Source organism: Hylaeus volcanicus, chromosome 7, assembly GCF_026283585.1.
Source record: "Hylaeus volcanicus isolate JK05 chromosome 7, UHH_iyHylVolc1.0_haploid, whole genome shotgun sequence".
Taxonomy (NCBI): domain Eukaryota; kingdom Metazoa; phylum Arthropoda; class Insecta; order Hymenoptera; family Colletidae; genus Hylaeus; species Hylaeus volcanicus.
In genome coordinates, this window is record NC_071982.1 from 5,927,795 (window position 1) to 5,953,929 (window position 26,135).

General features: G+C 47.3%; 1 protein-coding gene across 1 annotated transcript in view; it reads right to left on the minus strand.

Annotated features, from left to right (window-relative positions):
* LOC128879843 (tyrosine-protein kinase transmembrane receptor Ror) overlaps positions 1-25,245 on the minus strand; it is a 40,821-nt gene extending 15,576 nt beyond the window's left edge. Inside the window, exons 1-3 of the mRNA XM_054129368.1 lie at positions 25,140-25,245; positions 17,943-18,153; positions 17,598-17,757 (exon numbers count right to left, since the gene is read on the minus strand). Of these exons, the coding sequence (XP_053985343.1) occupies positions 17,598-17,757; positions 17,943-18,146 (364 nt within the window). The 5' untranslated portion in view covers positions 18,147-18,153; positions 25,140-25,245. The remainder of the gene's footprint in view (positions 1-17,597; positions 17,758-17,942; positions 18,154-25,139) is intronic.
* Positions 25,246-26,135: the final 890 nt, after the last annotated feature.

The window sequence follows — 26,135 nt, forward strand, 5'->3', positions numbered from 1 at the left end:
GATTCCCCTCAGCAACCCAACTGATGTTATGGATAGGGGGTTCTCCTTAACAGGGCACCACGTGTTCAAAGCGTGGGATTCCCCTCAACCAGCCAACTGACGTTATCGGTAAAGAATTCTCTTCAACAGGGCACCACGTGTTCAAAGCGTGGGATTCCCCTCAACCAGCTAACTGACGTTATCGGTAAGGAATTCTCTTCAACAGGGCACCACGTGCTAAAAGCATGAGATTTCCCTGAACCCGCCCCTTAAAAAGGGCAACCCGTTTTAAAGTCAGGGGACTCCCCTGAAGGGATCTAGGGTTACAGAGTGCTTCTCCTCGAGCGATCAAGTTTCACTCTCCATCGAAGTAAGTCTCGAATATTTCCACAGTTCCGCCAACCTTCATGCCTCCTTTTTCATGAAACATCTCCCTTTGTTTTCGAACGAATCCCGGGAAAGCTGAACGATTAATTTAGCATCGTCGTCTATGATGAACGCTGGGCCACACGGACGTACGTACACACCGCGGAGGCGAAACTTTTAATCTATCGTGGCAGAACGGGCCGTCAGCGGCGATCATAATTCTCTTCTCGTTAATTGGAAACACTTCTGCGAAGGCCGCAGGCTAATAATCCCCGCGCTGATCTTTTTCCCGGATTATCCGGGCTCCAGGCGAACGGTACCCGTGGAAATTGCCTCCTTTAGTGGCGCCATAATTCCCGTGGAATTTATGGCGGCTTCGACACCCTCGGACGTCGAGCGGACTCGATTACCATAAGTCGTGTAAAATCGAAGATTTACTGTACAGCCGTAAAGTGTCCCTCAGACTAGACTTTGGGAGTTTTATGGCGTTTTCATTCGCCCGTTCGCACCGCTGAAAAACTGGCCATCCTTTACGTCCGTGTGTTCGACAAAATTGGACGCGTGGCGAGGGGTCAAACGACCTCGAAAAATTCCAAAAATATATACTTTACTTTCGAAAAACTCGTGCTCTATTTCCGCATCGGAATTACGGAACACCCTGTGTTTCCGATCCACGAAATACTGATTAATTATCGGGGAATGTCGACAGTGTCGGTTAACTAATTTCTCTATCGGGTAATTATTATTACGCGGCGTATTATAATAATCATCGGAGGCTCAATTACTACGAAATAATAATGACGTTGATTGCATTGCGATGCACTTCGTAACATTGATGGAACGTAAGCACTATAATTGGATCAAAATTATCATGACCGCCCAGGGCCACTTGACCGACGAGAAGCGAAGCGGTCTCTGTTTCGTAGATAAAGAGCCTGCGGGCTTCTGCGCAGAAGCACGGACAGGGCGCAAGGGTGGGAGTAGCCGAGCAGTACGGTGGGGGTAAACTCGCGACGGCCTTGGGCGGTCACTTAATTTTATTCCCACCCTAACGAACCTGATATCCGTGCAACTATCAATTTCGGACCATAAATTTTCTCTTGGGCAATAAAATGAATTCGAAGTAAACATTCAAAGAACACATAATCACGAGAATTGAAATAAATAAAAATAATTGTCGCCTGTACCCGAATTCAAATGCGAGTACAAAATTCCCGTATTTCTTCCAGCCGCGGCAGGCTTCTCCATAATTCCGCGCTAATTCCTGTCAGACCGAACAGTTGCTCAATTTCGTTAATATATCGTCGCGCGTGCCGGCTGTTTAAACGGCGATTTAATTTCATTTAATAACACGGAACGGAATTACCGTGATTTATCGCGGGAACACCGTACGCGGAATTCGCAATGCGCAGGCCGCGAAACACCGCGGTAAACGCGAATGTGTGCGCAACGTTGTTTCGACGATGCACGAACGACGGAGGCTCGAATCCCGCACCAGAGAGTGAGAGAGAGAGAAAGAGAGAGAGAGAAAAAGAAATGCTCGCCGACCGACGAAATTTAATTACGTCTCGGGCAAACTGTTTCTGCTCGTAAATTCGTATCCGCAGCGGCGGATATTATGTTGGATGTCGAACAAAACTCCCTCCGCGAACATCTATGTATACTTCTTATTTTCATCGCTGACTCGCTCGCTTCGCGAAACTTGTTGTGGCTTGCGTCGGTGGACGTGCCACGGTAAAGACCTTCGGGTTAGGTCGGTTAGGATTATTCGATGGGTAGTAGAAATTTTCATGTATGAATGATATCTTGGATATCATGGATATCAAGGATGCAAGAAATGCGGTAGATTCTCCATAAATTTCTAATTATCTTCCATAATTTCCAGAGTCGAAAATAAAAAAGTTTTGTCGTTGCATTAGTAGTGTCTCACCGATTGTTTGGACGTCTGGCCCCGAAGTTCGACGCCAAGTAGTATAGAGAGGTGGGAAGAAACTGCAACTCCTCACACTATAACCCCCACTTCTTCCCCACAATAAACGAAAACAATTCCTTCAAATTGTCAACGTTACACCCCAACCCCACCTCGTGTACTCGCCGCGAGAAAATTGTAATCTGAACGAAGTCCTCCCGAGTCGAGTCGAAGTTGAAATGGCGTTGAAATTGTATCGTTACAGTGGCGAAAGTCGGTGAGAACCACTGGCGCGGCGTGGTGATGCGATCATTTCGCCGTTGAACTCCGAGAAAAGCAGACACAGGGGTACGGTACACGAGCGTGCACAGTGAAGAGAATGCAGCGAGATAAATGATAGTAGAGCCCGTCCGCGTAAGCAAACCTCGATCCTAAATATCGTCGGAACCGCTGGTAAGCGATGCAAAAAGGGGATCAGCCCGACACAATGGATTGCCTGCGATTCTCGATCATTCGCGGTGTCTTGTTTTTTTCGACCTTCGATCGTCGAGAATTGTATCGCTTTATCGGCCGACGTGCACTGGAATATTTAGTAGAATAGCTCAGAATTTGATCGGTATAAAAGCAAGCAGAGCGCTCCCGCGATTATTCCTCTAATTAATCCACCAACCGTAGGTTCGTTTCTTCGAGTATTCTTTTCAGCGTACTTGCAATTACGCTCTTCATAATACGTTTCGTTCGAGGGGCTGCTTCAGACATTACTACAGGGATCCTTCCTCTTATTCAAGAATTGTTCAACTATTTCTGTAAATCTCCTATTTCCGTAATACCTCAATTATTTCTTCCATACTGCCTCCGGACGGCTCTTTCAACGATTCCCTCGATTATACCGTCTTCCAGTCGTTTACATTGTTTTGCCCATTATTCCTCAAGCTCTGTTTCCAATCAACTCTTCGAACCGTCTTCGTTCAAGCTTTCGAGGCCCCGCACACCGAATGGATGGTAACGTAGAGCATCCTCAGGGCTCTACCTTACCGACTCTTACCGATAGGACGCCCTGCCTTACTGGCAGAACGCGCTGTGTTATCGGCAGGCTGCGCTACGTTACCGACAGAACGCGTTAACTTCGCGAAGACGCTTACAAACTCTTGCCAATCCCCATTAGGTGCGATGACGCGGGCTGTCAGGTGGCACTCCTGCAGGAGGCTCCCCTCGAGCGTCAGAGGATCTAACGAAATTGGACGTTTCGGTGCGTCACTCGTACGACCGCCGGGTTCCAGCGTCGAGCAACATCCTCTCGTTGGAGGGTGGCGTAGGGGGGAACGCTGGTAGCCGGTCATGTTTAATAAATACGCGCCCAGTGTTGCATAGTTTACACAGTCGAGCATTCCTACGCGCCGCTGCGTGGCCCCAGGATTATCCAAAATGTCGATACAAGGTAGGCCGCGCGCGCCATTCCAATTTATCCGTTTCCCGGTTTCACCCCACCCCCCCTGCAAGGCCCCCCTTTTCCATCAGTTCCGCGATCGCTCGAAACGGTCTAAAGAGGTGGCTTCTAATGGAGCGCGAGCCGGCATCGTGCTCCCGTCGGTATTAACCGCTTTTCGAATTTCGAAACGGAACACCCGTGCGTGTTGCATGAATTGCGTGTAACGCGGCGCGCATTACACGACCCTCTGCAAATGGTAACGAGCTGCAGGTCGAGCTGGATGATCGCTGAAACGATACGCCTTCCGGTGAAAACGCTAGGTTTACGCGCTCGATCGGGCGTGAATCGTGGATCGGCGGCTCTCACGGAACAGTCGCTTTGATGCAGGCTGAAGCTTCCGTCGTCGGATTGAATCACGTAACAAACGTCCACGGGCCAAGTGATGCGGGGTAGAAGATTCTGGTGGATCGACTCGGTAGTCTTAGGACGGTTCGATAATGACGATTCAGAAGTTGGTGGAAGAACTGACTCGGCTAGGAAAAAAGTTTAAGGGATGAAGGGCAGCTGGAAGAAGGGCTGGGGAATTTTCCTTAGCAGGGCAATATGTGTTAAAGACTATGGAAATTCCCCTGAGTAGGGCAACTAGAAGAAAGACTGGGGGATTCCTCTGAAGGAGGAATGGAATCGTATCTCCAACAACGACTGACAGCACAAGTGAGGGGATTTCCCTCGACAGGGTAACCGGTGTTACAGACAAAAGGATTCACCGCAACAGGACGACCTCCTGCTAAAAGATTTCGAACTCGGATCAAATGATAAGTGGCTCTGACAGAGATATTCGTTGCAAAGATCCTAGCAATTCGCCTGAAAGGAGTTCTGCATCAGGGAAAGTACCCTTGGGCGGTCAGTTTATCCCGTACCCATTCCAGTGGACTCGAGAACATGGAAATCCAGCTGTCGCGGTCACAGCAGCGCAACGTATCGTCGTGTATTTTTATTTCGCGATATCTGCGTAATACAGAAGCGATAGAATTTAACGATCTTCCTGGCCGCGCGGCGGATCGCGGATATTTTTATCGGTTCGGACGTGAATCGTTATTTCACGCGCATCGGCAGCTTAGTATTATCATTTCGATACAGGGCGCGCGATATCCGAGGCTATTTATGCTTATTCGTTATCGAAGCACGAAATAAACTGTAATGCTATTACGGGGTAGCGTAAAACGCGACGCGGGACACGTATTTACAATGAACGCGGCTGCACTTTAACTCCCGTTTTATTAACGCCCATGTCACCGCGCGGACGGGAATTATTGAAACGAAATGGAATTTCGTCGAGCCCCGTCAATAACGATCGAGCATGTGCCTTTGCCGGACGCCGCTCTTTAATTGCGCTATTAATCGACCGTCGTCCGAACGCCAGGTGAAACTCAAACGATACCCCTTTTTTTTTCCACCCGCGCACAGTTTTCCGTCGAAATTTTTGATGTATAAAACAGTTGAACGTGGGATTACGAGTAAACGTCGAGAAGACCATTTCAAAAATGAAAGAGAAAATTTGCAGAGGGTTTTCATATTTTTGGAAACGTAGGGGTTAAGGATTATCGAGAATTGCGTGTATTAGAAGTCAATTTGTTGACTGAAAACCTTTTTAGTCAAAATTGGGAACGTTGGCGAACGTTGGCGAACGTTGGCGAACGTTGGGGAGCGTTGGCGAACGTTGGTCGGGCCATTCTCTTCTCATATTTTTGGAAACATAGAGGCAAAGGATTATTGAGAATTGCGTGTATTAGAAGTCAATTTGTTGACTGAAAACCTTTTTAGTCAAAATTGGGAACGTTGGCGTACGATGGCGAACGTTGGCGAACGTTGGGGAGCGTTGGCGAACGTTGGTCGGGCCATTCTCTTCTCATATTTTTGGAAACATAGGGGCAAAGGATTATTGAGAATTGCGTGTATTAGAAGTCAATTAGTTGACTGAAAATCTTTTTAGTGAAAATTGGGAACGTTGGCGAACGTTGGTCGGCCCATTCTGCGATTGTGTTATATCTGAATGATGAACATTGAGATTAAAGCTGAGTTTGCTACAATTAACGCAAGCCCAAAGATTGTAATTCCGTTACCTCCATATAAAGAAGCCAAAGTCGAAGGATTGTCTCGTACTTTTGGTAGGTAGTGTACCAGGGCAAGAACAGGATCAAACTCCACGTATAATTTGTTAAACGGCCCCCGGGGAATTCTGTCTCGCACGAGATACCTGTAGCTCGACGCGACACTGCGATACGTGAAATCACGGCGTGCATCTACACCTGCCCGACTGAGCAAGACTAATATTCCCTCTTATTGTTTAGCTCAGCCCACGGCCTCCCTTGGGCCCATCGTGTATCCATTTCACGCATTACCGACCGGTAAAATGTCCGTGTCCTGGTGGATCTTGGCACTTTAACGAACCGTTCCATTAAAATACGATCGTGCTTGATCACCGTTACTTTCTAACGTGACCACCGTAATGCCGTTCCCTCCTCCCCTTCAGTTGGCTTTTCGCTCTTGGTCCTTTTCCTCGCCGTTGTATTTGTAACTTGACTTTGGCCAAGATGATACAGATTGATATAGATGAATGTATATCCACGGATTAATACAGAAACGAGTGGATGAAATCGAAGTACAGTAGAACTTAGTTTATCATGTTCAGTCACGGATATACGAACTCGTAGCTGAGCTTAGTACCATCTAGCCCCTTACGGCTGAGCTCAGTACCATCTAGCTCCCTAAATCCGGTATTCTCTAGCCCCTATAGGTGATCCCGGACCCTTTAGCCCTTTTTAGCTGAGCCCAGTACCTTCTAGCCTCCCATATCTGAGCTCATTACCCTCTAGCTCCCTAAATCCGGTATTCTCTAGTCCCCTCTAGCTGACCCCGGACCCTCTAGCCCTTTTTAGCTGAGCCCAGTACCTTCTAGCCTCCCATATCTAAGCTCATTACCCTCTAGCTCCCTAAATCCGGTATTCTGTAGCCCCCTCTAGCTGAACCCCGACCCTGTAGCCCCCTTTAAATGAGCAAAGTACCTTCTAGCCTCCCTTTCGATCCTTAGCTCGGTACCCCCTAGCCCTCTACAGCTGAGTGCAGTACCATTTAGTTCTCCCATCCGTCTCCCAGTTTCTATTACTGCAATCAACTATGAATCGCGTGGCTAACGTCGCAATCATCACCGTGTACCACCATCCGTCATCATGAACGAAACAAAGTCTCCATTTGGCAATTTATCGAGCGATGTTTGGGCTAGATCCGGCATCAAGGGAGCTTTGCAGAAAGCGGGCGCGGATAGGAGACGATGGAGATTCATGCGAGATTACGGGAGACGCGAATTGTTAAGTCCCCTAAGCTCCAGGCTTTTCGAGGGACCAGCTGCCCGACGCGACGCGAAATCTATACGCGTTTATGGACGATTACGTAGCCGCGTTTAAAAACCGCGGCGCTCGCTGGACGGTTACACGCGGAGGAGGAAAGCCGCGTATGTGAGCGTAGGGGGGGGAGAGGAGGGGAGGGTGGTAACGATAACGGGTATTTGCTCCGAAGGGTCGACTATGTAAATTGCAAATTTGTCGAAAATATTGCCGCCAGTGGGACGAAACGTTGCCGATTGCGTGCGATTTTTTACGGATGAAGGGGCGTTTACTCTGAATAAACCATACGAGAACGTGCTTTTGAAAATTTCATGCTCCAACGGGGTTATTTTTATTTTTATTTTTTGTCTCGCTGAAAATCCGTTTCCAGCATTAACAGGAGGGGTGCTTTCGGTGTTCGTTGTTAACGCGTTCGTTGTTTGTTTATTATTTTACGCTTTGCACGGGTTTATACGAGGGGTTTGCCCGATTGTATCGCGGCGGGCGCAGAATTCGAAGTTTGATTTCTGTTGTTGTCGGTGTGAATGATTTTTCTGTCGTCGTTCTCTTACATTTGTGGAATTTATCGAAGCTGTGGCGGCGTGTTCATTAATTTCGATTCGGGCTACGGTCATTCGCTGCGAATTCAAAGGGTATACAGCGTGTGTTGTCGAGCTTTTCAGTCAAATCGGGGTATTCATAGTCCCCTTGATCCATGCAATTCATTATTTCCCATGGAGACTATCATTCCCTTTCAACACGCATTAACACGCAACAGGGAACAGTTACTGACATGTTCCCCGATTTTTTAGGATCGCTGGAGATAACACACGAAAACCTGTGGCCTGTTCAACTACGGTGTTGCGCCGTCTTTGTATCTCCAGTCGATAAAACAGAGTCCTCTGTTAGCAATGCAGAGCGCGCTGCCGGTAAGAGCCGGCAATACAGAACCCTAGCTTGTTGTAGAGTTTATCGACAGAGTGTTCTACATTATCATGGGTGCTGCTACAAACAGATAGCGACACATTATCACCCAAGCACATCCAAATCTTCGCCTATCGCGATAAGCAGCGTGTAGTACCTCTCCAGCGGACACGGTCGATTCCAAAACAAACGAGACAAACCGACGCGAAACAAAACACGGAAAAGGAGGATCGACGAGGAGATCCACGTGGATACAGGGTTCTACGCGAGCCAGTTTGAACCGAAATCGGTTGGGTTATCGTTGTTTGGTGTTGACTTCCCTGCGCGAACTGGATAAAAAGCGATTACCACCAGAGGATGGAGGGGAAGGTATCGGAAGAAAAAGAGGAGGGTAGACGCAGAAACTAGACGATCGCAGGTACACGTAAAACGGACGGAGATAAGGTCGATCGGAGGGTGGAATTCCCCACAGAACGTCAGAGGAAGTGGGGAGAAGAGGGAGGCACTCTCCGCGGCGTTGGGTTGCTACCCTTTAATGAATAGGCCGATAGCGACACCCAGGGAATTATATCGGTGACCCGTTACCAGGGAATCGTGTAAGCGTGCTGGGTAGAGGAGAGAAAAAAGAATCGAATCGTGGAAACGAACACAGGAACACCGGTGAACGATAACCGAGCGCCGCCGACCTGTTTTATTTTTATAACCATCTCGCTGAATGCGCCAACTCCGGGGACTGCGTTGCTCTGGTGTGCGTTAATGCGGCGCCGCAGGCGAGTGTTTGTTTTTTCGGGGATTTTTCAACGGGTGGGCTGTAATTTTTACGCTGGGGGAAATGGATGGACTCCACGATAAGTCTCTTTTAAAAAGATGCATACATGACATTTTTCCTTCTTAGGTTAGGTGCTAGGAATTCGTGTACGTTTCAGAGGAAAATTTTAAAAGAGAAAACTGTGCGTCAAGCAACTATGTATATTGTGTCACAGTCGGTTTCTCGCTCGAACAGCGTGTTCCCAAAACGCGCCAACCACCGTTTAAATTACCAGTCGTTAGTGCTGATTTTCCAGCGAACATTACGACGAGCGAGAGGACCATTAACGCGCTATCAGCGCAATTTATAAAGTGAAACTCGGAATTATAGATCCAATTTGATACGCACGAATGGAAGCGAACAACCGGTCGTCTTAATGGGCCAATATCGGGACGGTGGCAGCGACGCTCACTCTTTGCCAGCTTCGATTACCCGCCGATATAAATTAGTCGACTCGAAACTGTCTCCGTGGCGGATGGCAATCTAAGAAACCGCTACCTCCCCCACCCACCCGTCCGCAATTAATTAGAAATTTCTGCTGAAATAAAAATTAGTTCCTCGGACGTGGCAGCGTCGAAAACACGTTTCCATCGATGTTTCCAGCGCTAATTGCGACAGGTTCCGAGACCCTCGCCGTGTCTGGAGTGTTTAGCTGCTAGAGGCTATGTATCGGGAGTGTAATTTCACACTCATCGACAAGAAGGGAGAAGCTGTGCGGTCGAAATCGAGCTGCTCTCGTGAGTGCACGTCCAACTCGGCCGGGAAAGAGTTCTGCGGTCGTCTTTAAATCGCCACCGAGACGAGAACAACTTCCCAACCGAAGTTGCATCGGACTTGCCAACGAGCCTCGACAGTTTTCGACGGCTTGTTAACCGATATTGTGGAGCCGATCGGTTTGTCTCGGTTAGAAGCCTTCTGAATCGAACCGACAATAGTTCTCGCTTTAAGAACTTCGGCGACGTGGCCTGGGGGCGTTGAATTTCGATTCACGTTCCACTTCTTCGAGCCTCACTTGCACCGTCGACCAGAAGTTTGGTAACTGCCGTGCCGTTTACTATTCAAGAGCCAAGTTTGGATTGGCCAAGGGCTACCCAGTTTGGTCACTCGGGCTGAGTCGGACTGGACAGGAAGGAATTTTCGAGATCCTGAAAGTAATCGGGAGGCGAATTGTAAGGGAAGGAGATGTTCGTGGTTCGAGGAGAGACACGAGACCATCCGACTGTGACACAATATACATAGTTGCTTGACGCACAGTTTTCTCTTTTAAAATTTTCCTCTGAAACGTACACGAATTCCTAGCACCTAACCTAAGAAGGAAAAATGTCATGTATGCATCTTTTTAAAAGAGACTTATCTTGGAGTCCATCCATTTCCCCCAGCGTAAAAATTACAGCCCACCCGTTGAAAAATCCACGTTAATTCTAAGTACAAGGTGTCAAAAAAAATTTGTCAAACGCCATTCCAGAGTTGGCATGTCCAAGCGGATACGTGGTAAGGCGGACGAACGATATCAACGGCACTAACGCGCGAAGTAGCGTAATACCGGTTATAAATTTTGATCGGAGTGATAACCAACCGGCGGGTGCCACTATTAAAGCACGCGTAGCGTCACGCAGGCTAATTAAGATAAGGCTGGAATATTATTAAGATTTAAGTAACATTCAAATTTCATTCGGCCTGCAGCCCGCGGCCGCGGCTACGACCTCCGGTGTTCAGGTTTTACCAGCTCGGTTATCCGAAATTATCCTTGCAACCCCGCCGGCCTCAGGGCGTGTTGTGTGTTTCGGGTGCATTAACCACGTGGAACGAGCTCCATAAACCTGCAGGCCTACGACGGACGTGCGCCATAGCCGCTACGAGTCGATTCAAGAGTTACCACGCGGTCGACTTTTGAGCCCGAGTTAGGCGAGTTAGCGGGCCAGTTAGAAGCTTATACGGGGACGGGCGCTTTTAGTTGCTGGTCTGATGAGAAATTAGGTTTTGGTAGCGTGCAGACGAAGTCGCGTTCCGGGAATATCCTCGTCAGGACATCGGGAGGACATCTGATTGACCGTTTGTAGAGGTGGAAGCTTTAGTAGCCCGAACCGTACATGATTTGGGGATCTGCCCAATGTTTTAGACGCTGCTAAACACCAATAACTCCCCGCACGAGGAGTCAGCAAACGAGACGGATCCCTCGAAGTTTGTCGATAAATTTGTTAACGAATTTCACGGTGTATAATTACAGACGGCCCGTCTGCCTTATCATTAAACCAAGATACCTCTCGTTAAGCGCGTCCACGGCGAAGCTGAAGCATTCAGCTGGAGTTAGAGTTTGCGCGCCGGGCAACTTTTGCATAAAGTTGAAGCCCAAGGTGCAAAAGCGTCTTCGATGCAGGCGTGGCCGAGTCTGCGATTTGAGATAACGTTCGATCTCCGCTGTACGCCCGGCATGAGGTGCTTGTATTCGATTTGCTCAACCTATATGGGGGAGCATCAAGTTTCTAGGTTTTTAGTCAGATTATAGACTAAGGACAGGTCTGTCAAGGCTAGAACAATCAAGAGGATAGAGCTGTCAAGGCTAGGCTTTTTAGTGAAAATTGGGAACGTGGCGAACGTTGGCGAACGTTGGCGAGCGTTGGCGAACGTTGGCGAGCATTGGCGAACGTTGGCGAACGTTGGTCGGGCCATTTTGTTCTCATACTTTTGGTGCTATCAAGGCTAGAGTTGTTGACGCTGGAGCTATCAAGACCTACCATTTCTACATTTCGCGATCGTCTACATATTTTAAAATTCATCTCTGCAAAAGTACCCGAGACGCCAGCCTGTATCGACAGCCGCAATGACAAGCTTGCTACTTGCCGTCAGGGGGCAAGAACAATCTTTGGAGGAGTTCACGCTCGAACCCGCAATAACTCTGCCCCCTGTTCGAACAAGCCTCTCGTCCAGCCCCGCCTTATTGCCAAATATCCTTTGATTAACGCATTCAAGCGGCGGAGCAGTTGCGAGTTGCACTCGAAACTTCTGGGGCCGAAGTTTCCAGCGAAGCAGAGAGTTTCTAGGTAAGCTACTTAATCGTGCCTGACTGTAAATCGTCGCTGGTTGCAGCGTAGCCGATATTTCGTAGATAGTCGTTAAGCCCGTCGCGGGAAATGTATTTTCCAACAAGCATTGTTGCGTGTACGGAGCCCCATAAATTACTCGATTTTCCGGGAGGGGTGTCCGTGTTCCTAACCGTTCCCAACTCTCGAACCCGTCGATCGAGATTGTTTCACGAGCGCACGAATGGTTTCTGAATTGGTTTGGTCGAGTTGGATGATTTAGGTTCCTCCAGGGGACTCGTCCTTGGAATATTTTATGGGGTCGAATTGGTTTGGCGGTTATCGGTGCACCGAGACTCTTCGCTTTTGAATTATAATTCCTTCGCGCCGTCGGTAGAGGGCAGCACCAACGGCGGCCATGTTTGCGAGCTAGTAGCGGAGAGGGGAGGCAGACTTGGGACGATATCTCGGTTACTGTAAGGTCTATCGAAAATTTTCGTGGAATAGAAAAATCTCCAAATTTAATTTCCGACAACTTTTGTCGTACGCATTTGTACTGCAAGTGCAAGGGTAAGCGAGATATAGCGGTTTGTTTGGGTTGGACTAGAATGGGGCTGAGCTCGTTTCTTCGGCGTTATTGGGAGAGTGCAGCGCTGGTTTAAGAGAATAAAAATACGAAGGTACATCTATGGTAATGCTTTTAATATAAAAATTCGGTACTCCTTTGAACCAGCATGTTAAAATCGAATTCCTTAGAATTTCGTTTCCGAACTTTCGTACACTTCCAGAGGAGTTCCTCTAGGTCGCGTGCATTTTCTGGAATCACAAAAGGTATCGGTGGCACGGTATCTTGGAGCACGTTTGCACAAGCGACGTGTACGCGGAACTCATTGTATCATTGTGCACGATTCGATATCGCGAACCAAAACTTCCCAGGGAACCCTTCCCTCCACCCACTACTAAATAACCCTACGAAATCACGTCGGGCGTGGAGGCTTTTCAACAAGGTCCGCCACATCCTCTTACGTTGCAGCTGCTGCAACGATAGAATCTTGGGGTTTCCTCTCGTGAATACGTTCGCGCTTATCTATATATGATTACACGTCTATGTAGTTTGAAACTCCTTCTCTCCATTTCTCCGCCCCCTCTCCTATAACGTGTACTTCTGCCATAAGAGTCTCCCCGTCTTCCATTGTCGTTCTCTCTCCGACACGTTTCTCCCCGCAAATCTCGTATCCATCTTAAATCTGTTCCATCTCTCCGAGAATAAAATCCACGCTTCTCAATATTGTACCAGGCCATCGACGTTATTTTTCACTTTTCTGGATTTTCTATTGTTGACTATTTATATTCCTTGTGGTGATGAGCATGATGAAGGGTCTTCCAATGAATCTTCATTCTAGTGATTGACATTTCGTTTCAGAAGAGACGTATTAGGTGACGTGGAGACTTAGTAGATGGCACTGTGACGCAACAGATGGAGTCACGGGTTAGTAGGTGGCGCCTCAGACTTCGTAGATGGCGCTGAGACGCAATAGATGGAACTAAGGCTTAGTAGTGCTCGGACTTAGTAGATGGCGCTGAAAGTCAGTAAGTGGCGTTGACATGCAATAGAAGGAGTTAAGACTTAGTACATGGCGCTCAGACGTAATAGATGGCACTGAGAGTCAGTAGGTGGCGCTGACTTGTGATAGATTGAGTTAAGGCTCAGTAGATGGCGCGAAGGAATAAAACGCAAGTACATAACACGCTGAGAGTAGTTCGATGATCACGACTAATACATACGTTTCCGATTCACCTCGAACATCCGATTTTTTCGAATTTATATTAAATCCCGGATTCTCAGAGAGAAGAAATTCTGGCGTAGAACAGAGAATTTCTATTTCATTTCCTAGCTGTCGATCCTCTTTCTCCTAGAGACTCGGCAACCCGACTTCCTCTCTGTTGAAGTTTCTCTCTATTAAAACCTCCCCCATCCCCCTGGTCCCGCCTCGGCTCGCTTGTACGTGCATCAACTTGTCCATAAATCGAACAAGAGACGCATTCCTGGCGCGTTCGGCGCGCGACGGTAATGCGTTCCCGCGACGGTAGTCGCGATTGTCCGCGCGATGACAAGCGAACTTTTTCGATTATTCTCCTATCGGTTTTTCGCGCGCCATTGAAAGTCTTATTGGCGTGCGTCGAGCGACTGGGAAGCTCGCGGGAAATTCCATCCCTTGTCCAGGATTTTAGGGAATGATTTATCGCCTCGCGCTCGGGAGTGAATGAGATTCGCCTAACAGGGTGTCGGTTATTTATCGCGTGTCGCAATTATCGTTTAATGAACTCTGCCTGGGAAAATGATTTTCGGAGCGTTGTTGCTAGCACGTGGAATGAATAAGTGTAGATATCGGGGGGCTGATGATTCAATGGGAACGCGGTGAGAAAGTAAAATAGGTATCGAGGAAGGTGGAGCAACTACTGGCGTAAATATTAATATTATTTATTTCCCAGTGCTTTTGCTCGAACGTAACGGCACCGAGGATTTCCGTCGGTGGAATGATATTCAAATTAGAGGATTTCGTGGTGGTCAGATCCGCATCAAAGCCGTCCCAACGTCCAGAAGGGTCGCGCAAATTGTCCATGGCGCGCTTAAACAGTCCCCGCGAAACTTTTTCAATTATTCTCCTGCAAAATAGGCGGATCAAAGTTGCCGCGCGGCTTGGCAGATTAATAATTCCGGGATTAATTAAAATTCGGTTATGACGGAGTAAAATAAGGGGCAGTCGAGCGCGAGGACTAGCGAGGAATCGATATCCCCGGCCATGGGTACGAATATAATTCGGAATTAATCGAATCAGCCGGAAACGCGACGTATCAAATTTGCGAATATCATTTTAATTATCGGCCGCTTGAAGCCTCGTTCCTCCTTCTCTCCTCTCGCCTCTTCTCCCCTCTGTTCGTTTCCCATTGGTCCGTCGTTCACGGGCATTTACCACTTTGCGTGAATTACGCTCGATTGTAAATAATCAACGGTGGAGTGGAATTATACCGAAAAATTATGAACACTGTCTTGAATATTCATCGACGACCATGAAACGCTGCATCAACATTGGACGTTTAGCGGGGATTCTTTATTATGTAAAACGTGCGGACGTTTGCGATGGTTAAAATTAAACATATTGTACGATATACAAATTTATTGCGTGCAACATCCACGGACGTTTTTTACTAGCGTGCGAGGAAATGGATAAGTAGAACGAGAATAAGTAGAAACAGCGAGCAATGGCCAGACGCGGCGTACCCAATCGCACACGCACCAAACAAATGTTAAAATACAATCTCTCTTAAACGAAGTATCCTATAAAAAAATGTTGCTCCACATTTTCGCTGTATTTTTTCATAAACAACAATCTCCCTGTCCTTCCTATCCACGATCGCTGTTCCAAGTTTTCATTTTCTTGCTGATAGAATTTTCCCAGGGAGAAACTCGTTCGAAGGGATTAAATAAACACGAGAAAAATCCACGTAGCGCCTGGTTGACAGGGTGTTAGGGTAACTGAGTCTCTTCGTTAAAAACCTGGGGGCAACACGGATAAGTGAATTAGGAAGGTGCGAGGCCAGACGTCCTTTTAGTGCAGCCATTTACCTTCCCCAATTTTCCATCACCTACGTGTCCCATCGTCGTTGTCGCTGGACAAAAAAATTCACGAAGACAACGCCAGGGGAATCTGGGTCCATCGCGGCGAAGACTTTTATAAGGGACGAGAAAGGGGACACTTTCATTTTGGAGAGTACTTTATCGTTTGGACATCGTTACGTAGAAAAAAAGGGGCTTACTCCCAGGTCCAATAATGGTTGCCAAAAATCATCGAGTCTTCAAATCTTCAGCGTCAGCCATTTTGATAATCCACTCAGTTGAATTTAATAAACCGTGTCTTCAGCTTCTAACCCGTCTCATTCGGTTCCACCTGTCAATACGAAATATATGTCGCGCACTTCCTCAAATTTCAAGAAGTTTCGTATCAAGCTAAAAGCAACGAACGACGACTGGCGATCGCCTAACGCAGACAGGGACAGCGCGGTAACCCTCGCCGAGGTCCCCAGACGCGTTCCAGTGTCAAATATTTCTTCGTCTTTGCCTTTTCCCATTCGGTAGCGCGACGCATCGAACGATGAACTTTCCGAATCATTCGTTCCACGTCGCTTAGACGGGTCAGCCCCCTCTCCGTCCCGACCCCCGCCCCTTGAAAGGGACACCTACCGCCATAAAAGCCTCGTGACGCTCCCGCGCAACGCAAACTCGTTCCGATCGTGTACTAGCGGCAAACAGTTTCGACACGGCTTATTAGGCCTGCCCTGAATAATTGAGCACCGTGTTAATTAACTCGACTTCTCACCCCCACGAATTAAATACCCGTGGAAGAGCCGCACGGAGTGACGTTGATCGCGCCCCGTGAGACCCGACCGATTAAGTTTGCGACCGAGTAAACCACCCTTCGGGGCTTCAAATCCTCCCCCTGTCAGTCTCTTCTCTTTCTGTTTCATCGCGAGGAATCCATTAGCATCGTGGCGATTTATGTATCAAAAAAAGATGTTGAATTCATTGGTAAATATTCTTGATGTGTACAGAACGAAGTGGTGCGATTGAACAAGAGATTTCTTGTTTCTTTTTCCCAGAAGGTAGATGGTCGGTAAAGTAGACTACCCAGTTGGTAGTGTACCTCGATAAAGTAGAACCTTGACTTATCGACAGATCGACCTCCTTATCGACTCAGCGATCTACGTTACCGAGCTCTACCAGTAAGATACTCCACCTTACCGACTCATAATTGTCGAGAGTCTATTTCCACCAATCACAGGGGTTTGAACAGCCATAAGATGGAGTCTAAACATCACCCACTCGGGGAAAAGGGAGCAAACGAATGAAGCGAGTCGAAAGAAGTTCGAATCTCGGACGGCGATCGAGTTTGACTTGCAGAGTGCTAATATTAAAGTTCCTCGTCGCGGAAGGTTGCAGGGGAGCTGTCCAGCGGTCCGCAGGGGGGGCGAGGAGAGCGCTTCCTTCGCGCGTTGCCCCCCTCTCCGATTAGATTAGAATTTGTTAGGGTTGTCCCCCGATAACTTCGTCAGAGGAACGCTGTCAGTTTTGTTTCATCGCTCCTGGGCACAAGAGCTTTTTGGGAAAGTTTCCGCTCACGAAATTCCAGCCCGAGACGCGGGGAAAACTTTCCGGCTGAATACCGACTTATGAGAGGCGACGTGGCCCACCTGGGGGATGAGGCTGAATTAGCCCCGACACGGACCGTAATACGCCTCTGACGGTTCGCTCATCTTTTTTGACGGGGATCCCCGTTCCGTGGGATAGTTTTTTATTTAGCGATTCAAACGTTGGTTATTATCCCTTTTCAAAATTTTCCATGTCTTCTGGAATCTGGAATACAGGAGTTATCTGTCTCAATTATTAAACGTGATCTGTTCCAATTGGTAGCTCTAGAAGGCCGTCGAAGCGGATATTTTCGTACGTTATTTTTTTTAAGGAGAATCACGACACCCGAGGGAATCAATTTCCCCTCGCGTTCTCGACGAGCAGACGTCAAAAGGGAATTTCTGTGCGACGAATTGACAAGTTTACGATCCCTGGATAAATCTCCGCGCGTTTTGTTCGTCTCCATTGGAGATCAGGGGAAGCTTCGGTAATGTAGAACCCTGATTGTTCGACAGAGCGTTTTATATTACCAGCACAGCTACCTGCCTTATCGACAAGGTGTTCTACCTTATCAAGTGCGTAGCTACTCACCGTGTCTGCTCTTGGACGAGTCGACTCGGAGCGTTCCCTCGCTTTGTATCTGATCCTTGCCGTTTGTCACGCGACAAGTGTAGAATCCAACGTCGGAAACGTCCAGATTGGTGATTTTCAATCTACTTCCGGCGATGTTCTTTGCGGCGTCTTCGTGTGCCTAACGAAAACATATTAAAGTCTTTTGATTTTTGATGATTTGATCGTTACTCGTATACTGGGTGGGCATTTTATTTTTAATTAAAATTCTAATGGGAAACAGGGACCTGCTGATTCCGTCGCTTGAATTAGAAGTGACAATTTATTTTAAAAGTAATTCTCTTAGTTTTTTTTCGGAGGTATTACCTGAGCGTGAATCTTTTTAATGGTGATCTTTGGTCGCTTCTCCTCGAGTGGTGCTTCGTTCTTGTACCACTTGATCTTGGTTGGCGGGGGATCCCCGACGACCTCGCATCGCATGTGAGCGACACCGCCTGCGTCTTTTGAAATGTTCGCCAGAGTACGTATGAACTTCAACGTACCGCTTTTAGCTCCCGATGCTACTACCATGTCGGTTCTGTAAACAAACGAAAAGTTCGCGTCAAATAAAATGAAGCAGACTATCGTTAATCATTGCAAAATATTTTTTTCTTATAGAAAATACAGCGAGTATAACGAGTGAAAGCTTCTCCCTTACTTCTTCGAGAGAGAAATTTCAATCGATATTCTCTTTCCGAGCACCCGTTAGAGAAGGCCTCATTGAAATGTATGAGGAACATGTTGTCGCGAGAAATTGACCAAAAAAAGAACGTTCAGAACGTGGGCTACATTTTTTATCACCTGTCGGTTTACACGCTCCGTTTAGCATGATTACAGGCATAGAAGCGCGCGACGTATGAAAATGCAACGATCATTATGCTTGTAGCAACATTTTTGCTAGAGCCGCTTCCTCGGAGAAACATTTTCCTTCGATGTACGGAATTTGTTACGACGCGTATTACAGGCATACATTATAAGGTACAGTGTCGTTCGAAAGTTGCTGTACGTCAAATTCAACGTCGAATAGCTAGCCCCCGACTTGAAAATTCTTCGATAATAAATGGACGAGTGTTTGAATGGAACGGATTTAAATTCGCTTGTAAGGGACAACTGGCAATGGAATAAATTGCGAGCAACGGTCACGGACGGTTGCCAGTGTCCTTGATTGATTTTTATGGAACGATGATCTTACGTCAGATGCCCTCGAGGGCTCTCGTTACCTCCCACATGCAGATCGATAGCCGGTGAGTAATTTCATCCAGGCTTGCCGCTAACAATGTAACTTTCAAATGGGGATCATTAAAGGAGCTGGGTTTTATCGGGGGTAGCCAGTGAAAGTTCCCAGTTGATCAACAAAGGAATTTTGATTAAGCCAATGATGCAGGGATCCTGGAACGGTCCGAGAACCTCTCCTTTGGGAGCTGTCTCTTAACTATTTTTTCAAAATCTGTATCGATATCGACACCACAGAAAAAGCCGTACCACTTAAAAAACAAAACATAAGATGGAGACGTGGTGTCGGTTAACGTCTATGATAAATAAACAATCGTGGAACTCGTGAATTCGATCGTTCTTCGAGCCACTCAAAGCGCTTTTTAGGTTAGTTTCGTTAAAAACCAACTAACCCAAATTCAATATGGCCGCCATCAGTCCGCCATGATAGTTTATCCTCCCGGGAGTCCTCAGACTTTTTTCCACCCTCGACAAACCTCGACGATAGCAAACATGGTGGCCGCGAAATTGTTTTCGCCATTGAAGATACCGTTCAAGTGCATCGAGGAGGATGCTGCGACGAATCGAGAGGAAACCGCTCGTGGAAGTTGCAATCAATTGCGACTTCCGGTGGACGGGAAGAGGTCGCGGGGAGGCAAGCGTGTATATTCGACCAATATAAATCCGAGGGGGCGTGCAGTTGTTGCCTGGACGTCGCGAATGGAATATTAAGTATGAATATGTTAATGGGAGTGGCAACCCTATTCTTCTCACCCTTCTGCCGTTGCAACCTGGCGAAATAACGCGTACCGTGTGGACTTCCCCTTATCGCGGGGGTGATATACGATCGCCTGGGTCGCGCTATTTACCGGAGTGTTTCTGGAAATGGACTGCCCAAGATTTCGTTCTTTTTTCTCTGCCTCCTCCCCCCCCCCCCCCCTCCCCGGTCCCCTACGGTTCGCGAGTCGTTCATGAAACCCGTGGAAACGTTAATTCACTTTGCGTGATTTATAGCCAGGCAACGGCGACTATTTTGCGGGAAAAATCCTTCTCGCCCGTGTCAAGCCCTGAGGAAAATGGTGACGTGCCAGAAGTACAAAGGAACGTGATGGTATTTTCGGGGTAGAAGTTATTCTGGAATTTTTCGGAGGAGTTATTTCGCGTGATATTTGACTCTCCTATTGATCAGAATTTTAATCGAGAAGATCGATACAAATAACGATAGTTTTATTATACAAGCAAACGTAAACACGTGCGTCGATATCCCTCGAGAGGTTAATATTCAGAACACCCGTTAGGCGAACTTCTTTATTGTCAAGACGAGCCGAATCGCGACAATGAACGATGATTATGCAAAGGGCTCCTGAACCACTCACGTCAGACCCATGCGCGCGTATACACGCAGCCTCTGTTCGCTTTTGGAGCGAAACACAGAGGAACGAGTTGCAGAGTCAGGGCAATTGTTGCCCCGCGATTAATTAAACTCCGCGCCGTTGGAAATTTGTTCGTTTGCTTCTTTGTTCGCGACGCGGCCATTCAGTCGTGCCAATTTCGACAACAAAACGCGTGCCCGGGACTTCTTTCATGTTTTATAACGAGCGCGTGAAATTCCATGGGGGAAAAAAGGGTCTGCCTTCGCGCGGAAACGGTTAATTGAATTTTCGTCAAGTCCCGGCGACTTCCGCGACTTTCCAGGCAATTTGAAATTCAATCGAACGCCGAATTCGATGGAATTAAACTTCCGTCGGGCGTCGTTTCGTGTTTCTTTGTGCGGGTTCGCGTCGAGTATCCCCCTCCCTACTGAACCAGCCACTGGAGCACTGTTTACATTTCTAGACTTGTTTCGGAATTTATCGACGATCGGTAGTAACGTTACTATTTCTCGATGATTTTTGCATCAGCGTCCACAGTGGCGCCACCCGCGACATAACCTCGAAAAATCTAAACATAACCTCGATAAAGATTATCCGAACGACTGTTCTCGACGCTGGCAGCGTAATCATCTCGAAAATATCATGCGCGACGCGGCACGTTCTTACTTCGGAAACAACTTGACCGCAGAGGACCACGTAAACTAGAAACTACCCTAGCGCTGGGAGCCAATCATCGAGTTTGCCCAGTCACGCCTGTGTGCGGGTCGGTTCTGAAATGCACGGACAGGCGTGCGAGCCGTGTATCAAGGCGTGTTTACACGGGAGAACATGATTGCACACGGGCGCAGAGAGTAACTAACCCCGCTGGTTATTGAATATAAATCAAGCTACGATCGGTAAGTCATGGGCAAGTTCTGGCGCACCTGTGACCCGCAGCGTTGACCGTTCTTGGCGCAGCTACTAGCTTCAATTGTTAATGACGCCGTGGACTGGCAACGTCGCTTTGATCCATTGCGAAACATAGGCTTGATTTATCGACAGATTTGTTTACATTACCAGCTGAGCAAGCTCATCGACTGAGTGCTCTTCATTACCGAGCTTTAACGACGGGGTGTTCCTCCTTACCGATTGTATACCACTCCACAACTGCATTGACCGTTCTTGACGCAACGGTTGGTTAACATTCCATTGCGAAACTTAATTTCTGCGAATGTTTACGATGTATTACGCAAGGTTCGATAACGTAGAACCTCGATTTGTCGATTGGTTGGTGTACCTTACCGACGGAGCAAGCTCATCGACTGAGTGCTCTTCATTACCGAGCTTTAACGACGGGGTGTTCCTCCTTACCGATTGTATACCACTCCACAACTGCATTGACCGTTCTTGGCGCAACGGTTGGTTAACATTCCATTGCGAAACTTAATTTCTGCGAATGTTTACGATGTATTACGCAAGGTTCGATAACGTAGAACCTCGATTTATCGATTGGTTGGTGTACCTTACCGGCGGAGCAAGCTTATCGATTGAGTGCTCTTCATTACCGATTGTGTACCACTTTCTCATCTCTAAGCACCTACATTCTACACAATTTTATTTGTGATATTATACTAGACGACATTGGTATCGTGCGACTGTAAAGGTCGCACAGAGACACCAAGGGGAGTTTCATCACCCTTCACACGGTTCGTGATTTTTTCGATCGCCCTCCATCAGCGTCTCGGTCAATTTTATGCGCCGCCATTAGAGGATAATGGAACTACCAGGGGACAAAAAAGTTTTGAAAAATTGAAATTACTAGTGTATGCGTCAACGACGTTCTCCGCGGTTTTCGACGTCAAACGACACGAACGAAATTAACAGCGTCCACAAAATACTCCGCTGAAGGAGACGAGAGGGGTGAAGGAAAAGAGGTCCAAAAAAGGGCTCGGCGTTTCCTCTGTATTTACCATGCAAAGTTGCTCCATGCATTTTGAGAAGGCGTTTATCAGCCGTTTCACAGACGAGGGGCTCGTCCTTTTGCAACGGCATAACGAAAAAAGCCTCGATGAAAATGTAAAAATTGTAAGCAGAAACATGGACACGCGATACATTTAATTAAACTTCAGCGCGAGTGTCTGGTCGAGGGTAACGTACAGAAATAATTGTTTTTGAAGGTAGAAAGTTCCATTGGTATAAAAACGAAGTAAAAACGAAAATAAATGTCTCGTATAAATTTCACGCGAATATTTTACAACGTTTTCTTAAAGAATGAAAAGGAACGGCGACAGTGGAAGCACGGGGCCATAGCGTAAATTTCAATTCGAATTTAATAAGCCCCATCTTGGACTCGGAATATCCTACGAGAATTCCATAAAAAATATGGTATACGGATGAGAGAATCGTTTTGGTTTTCCCGACGTTCGCGGGTTGTAACGGAGCGTCGAAAGTTTAGAACGAGCACCGCCGGCGATCGTAAATATCGTTTATTAAACGATGGCAACGAGTTAAAATTTCAGCACGCTTTACAACGGTTGCGCAACGCTGGCTGGAGCGCGTGAAAATTATGTAACGGCGTGGATCAATTTTCCGGCTTTTGACTGCCATACCGAGCGTTCGTCAGAGGCTTTATGCGTTCCCGGTTTTCCAGAGAAAATCCAACTATATTTTATCGTTTGTCAATATTCGTCCTTCGATTTTTAATTTTTATCGAGACGAAGGGGGATACAAAAATATTGAAACGTACAAGACTCGGTAACGTAGAACCCTAACTGTCCGAAGGATTTATCGATAGTGGTTTACATTACCAGTAGAACTGCCTGTCTTATCGACTCGGTTCGAGACGAAGGGGGATACAAAAATATTGAATCGTACAAGACTCGGTAACGTAGAACCCAAACTGTCCGAAGGATTTATCGATAGTGGTTTACATTACCAGGAGAACTGCCTGTCTTATCGACTCGGTGATCTACGTTACCGAGTCTTACCGACAAAGTGCTATACCTTATCAGCACTGTTTTACGGAATCGAGAAGTAGATTTATTACTAATGGGGATGATTCATTGATAAGGCGACGGTATTAAAGATTTCGCTGTCGCTTCCACTTTTCACGTTCCACGCAACGTTCGATCAAGTCGTTACCCACGCAGAATTAAGCTCGACATCCGAGCAAGCATGCTTACAAGTTCGCCCTTGCACGGGAGGAGGTGTTAAAACATGGCGAATAAGAGGGTCGAGGAATCGTTAACAGTTCGACGCGCCCACCGCGTTACGTCACTTCCTTTGGTGGCAGTTTTAAGCACTCAGAATACCGTCTCAGACGGGGATTAGGCGTTCGCAGGGTTTCTATAAATAATGCAACGTTTAACCTCGGTTGAGGGATCGGTCTTGTCCCCAGCTCCGGCAGCAACGTTTTGAAGTCGCCATGCAAATGACTGAAGAGGCGTTCGTACCGCTGGATCATCGAGAAGCCGGCTTTTCTCGAATACGGTTCGTTTGGAGTCGCGAGTGCGCCTACTTGTCTAAAAAATGAATATGCAAACAATATTCGGATAGACGGACCATATCATTTTTGTTTCGTAAACCAGACTCGCGTGTGTTTATTCTTTTCATTTAAAATAAATATACAGGATGGGGCAATGACGTTGTCTACCTTGCATATCCTTCTTATTTACACTCCTATAAAAAAAACTTGCGGGGACAAAGTTGCACTGTTTCGAGGACCACTTGCAATGCCATTAATGGCTACTACATAAATATTTAAAAACTATAGTTTTCCTTTAGACAAAGTTATTGCTCCGCTTTGCGTGGTTAGACGAAGAAACGCAGTTTCCGTGATTCCTAACACTGTGTGTCTTTCAGGGAGCCCTCTCTGGGAGTTATCGGGTCGCAGGATTCCGCGAGACATGGTGGCTGGTGACGAAGTTTCGTTAGATATAACTAATTACCTGAATAATCATCGCGAGATAACTTTATTCAAACAACGTTCGGGTCGAGGAAGAACGGATCCCGCGCAATCCGTCGAGGGATAAACCCCCGTGTCGCTGGGACGTCTACCAGCATCTCTGTCAACTCGCCCCTCGACATTCCCCGTAGAAGGGGTTGCACGGAATCGGTCGGTGCATCAATATTAATGGAGCCACGTGGCGCTCAGGAATAATGCAGCTGGCTGGAAGTTGTCGACCCGCGCATGCACGATATCGCGAACCATAATGCGTTGCCGTGATCGGTTACGACACGTAATTTCAATTGCGTTTGGCGCATTACCGCGCCATTACCGGCCAGCGAACCTCGACGATCGACGCGCCCCAAAAATCACCCGTGCTTCGTGGAAACGGAGACATTCGTAGAAATGGAGAAATATAGAAAAAATACAAAAACGGGGGTGGTGAAATGTGCCCCTAAGGGTTATTCGATGCTTTATGGAAATGGAGAAATTTGTATAAATATAGAGATTTAGAAAAAAATATGAAAGTATATAAAAATGCGACTATCCGTGGCACAATCTGAGAAGCGTCCTCGTTTCCAGGCCAAATCTTTTCATTTCCGAAATCCTAACCCGGGGGATTAGGCTCGACAAAGTTCTGTCCCACGAAATAATTTGAATCGAAGACGAAGTTCGATCGTCGGAATTTCGATTGGCCCTATCGACGCTTCCTCCTCGAATTAGCCTGTCAGAAGGAACGAGAGAATTCAAATTTAATCACGCCTAGAGCCTTCGCAGTGCCACGACGCACGGAAAGCGGCATTATTAGCTTTCGAATCGAACCAATCGAGCTGCTTCCTTATTAAGCCCTGCGGCATCCCTTGCTCGCTTTTCCATCATACGAAATCCTTGCCTCCCTTCACCTGCCACCAATCTATCAACCCCTCGAATTCTCCCCTTTTTAATACACCTTTTTATTCTCCATTTTGATATCGAAGATTGTTATTCAACTAGCTGTTGAATCGTACAACTTACCCATTGGTGGTGGTGTCGTACACGTCGTTATAGTCCTCAGCGTTGCTGTAATCCTGAACGTCAGGGTCCAGGTCCTCGACATCGTCGTTTCTACCTGTAACGAATATCCGCCAATTAATAACAGAAAACCCAGGAAAACAAAATTCGTAAAATTCGTCAAGAATTAGCCACTCGTTAAAACTATACAATTATTCGAGGTGCAAGTGTTTTCCTAGGCAACTCCCCAACGCACCATTCACCGATTCGTCCCAGTCGCGAATTACGCAGGCTCGAACATCGTCTCGAGCCATCCAACTATCCAACAATCCTACGTCGAACTATCCGAAACAACATCAGGCGTTCGATGTTTCGTACACCTGCGCAAACACCGCATAAGCAAGCTCCTGCTGAGCGGCCGTCAAGTTCTCAAAACCCCAGACGTCGAATACAATAAAGACTAGACAAGGGCAAGAAAATCGACACCCAACATTGCAATTATCCAGTCGACGTTTCCAATCTGTGTTTACATTTGGCTCGAGTCGAGCGTCGAACGTAGAAAAGGAGACAGAGTGAAAGAGAAAGAGGTCCGAGTAAAAAAAGCATCTTAGATTTATCCAGTCCTTAAAATCTGCTGTCCATCGTCACGTTCGTCTCGTTTCCCTTTTTGGAATACGTTCGGAAGCCCAGGGTTTCCGTCCGCCGCTGCTTCTGCGTTCCACGCGACACGGAAACCCGCGATTTCGTCCAGGCGAAACGCAATTAGGCTTCCTCCGTCCAGCGTCACGTCAGCCTGGGGCGGTGGAGCGGCGGCCAGGTAACTCTATTAGCTCGGCCGATATCGCGCACGATAATAAGCGATTCCAGCGACGTTTACGCCTTGACGGGACGTTTACATGCGAGAAGAATTGCAATCAGTCCCCCAGGTGCGAAGGAGTAGAATACTTTTCGGTTTCCACGCGATGGGGAGCCAGCCGGTCGCCTCGCGGCTGACCAGTCCCTTTGGACGATGATGGCTGC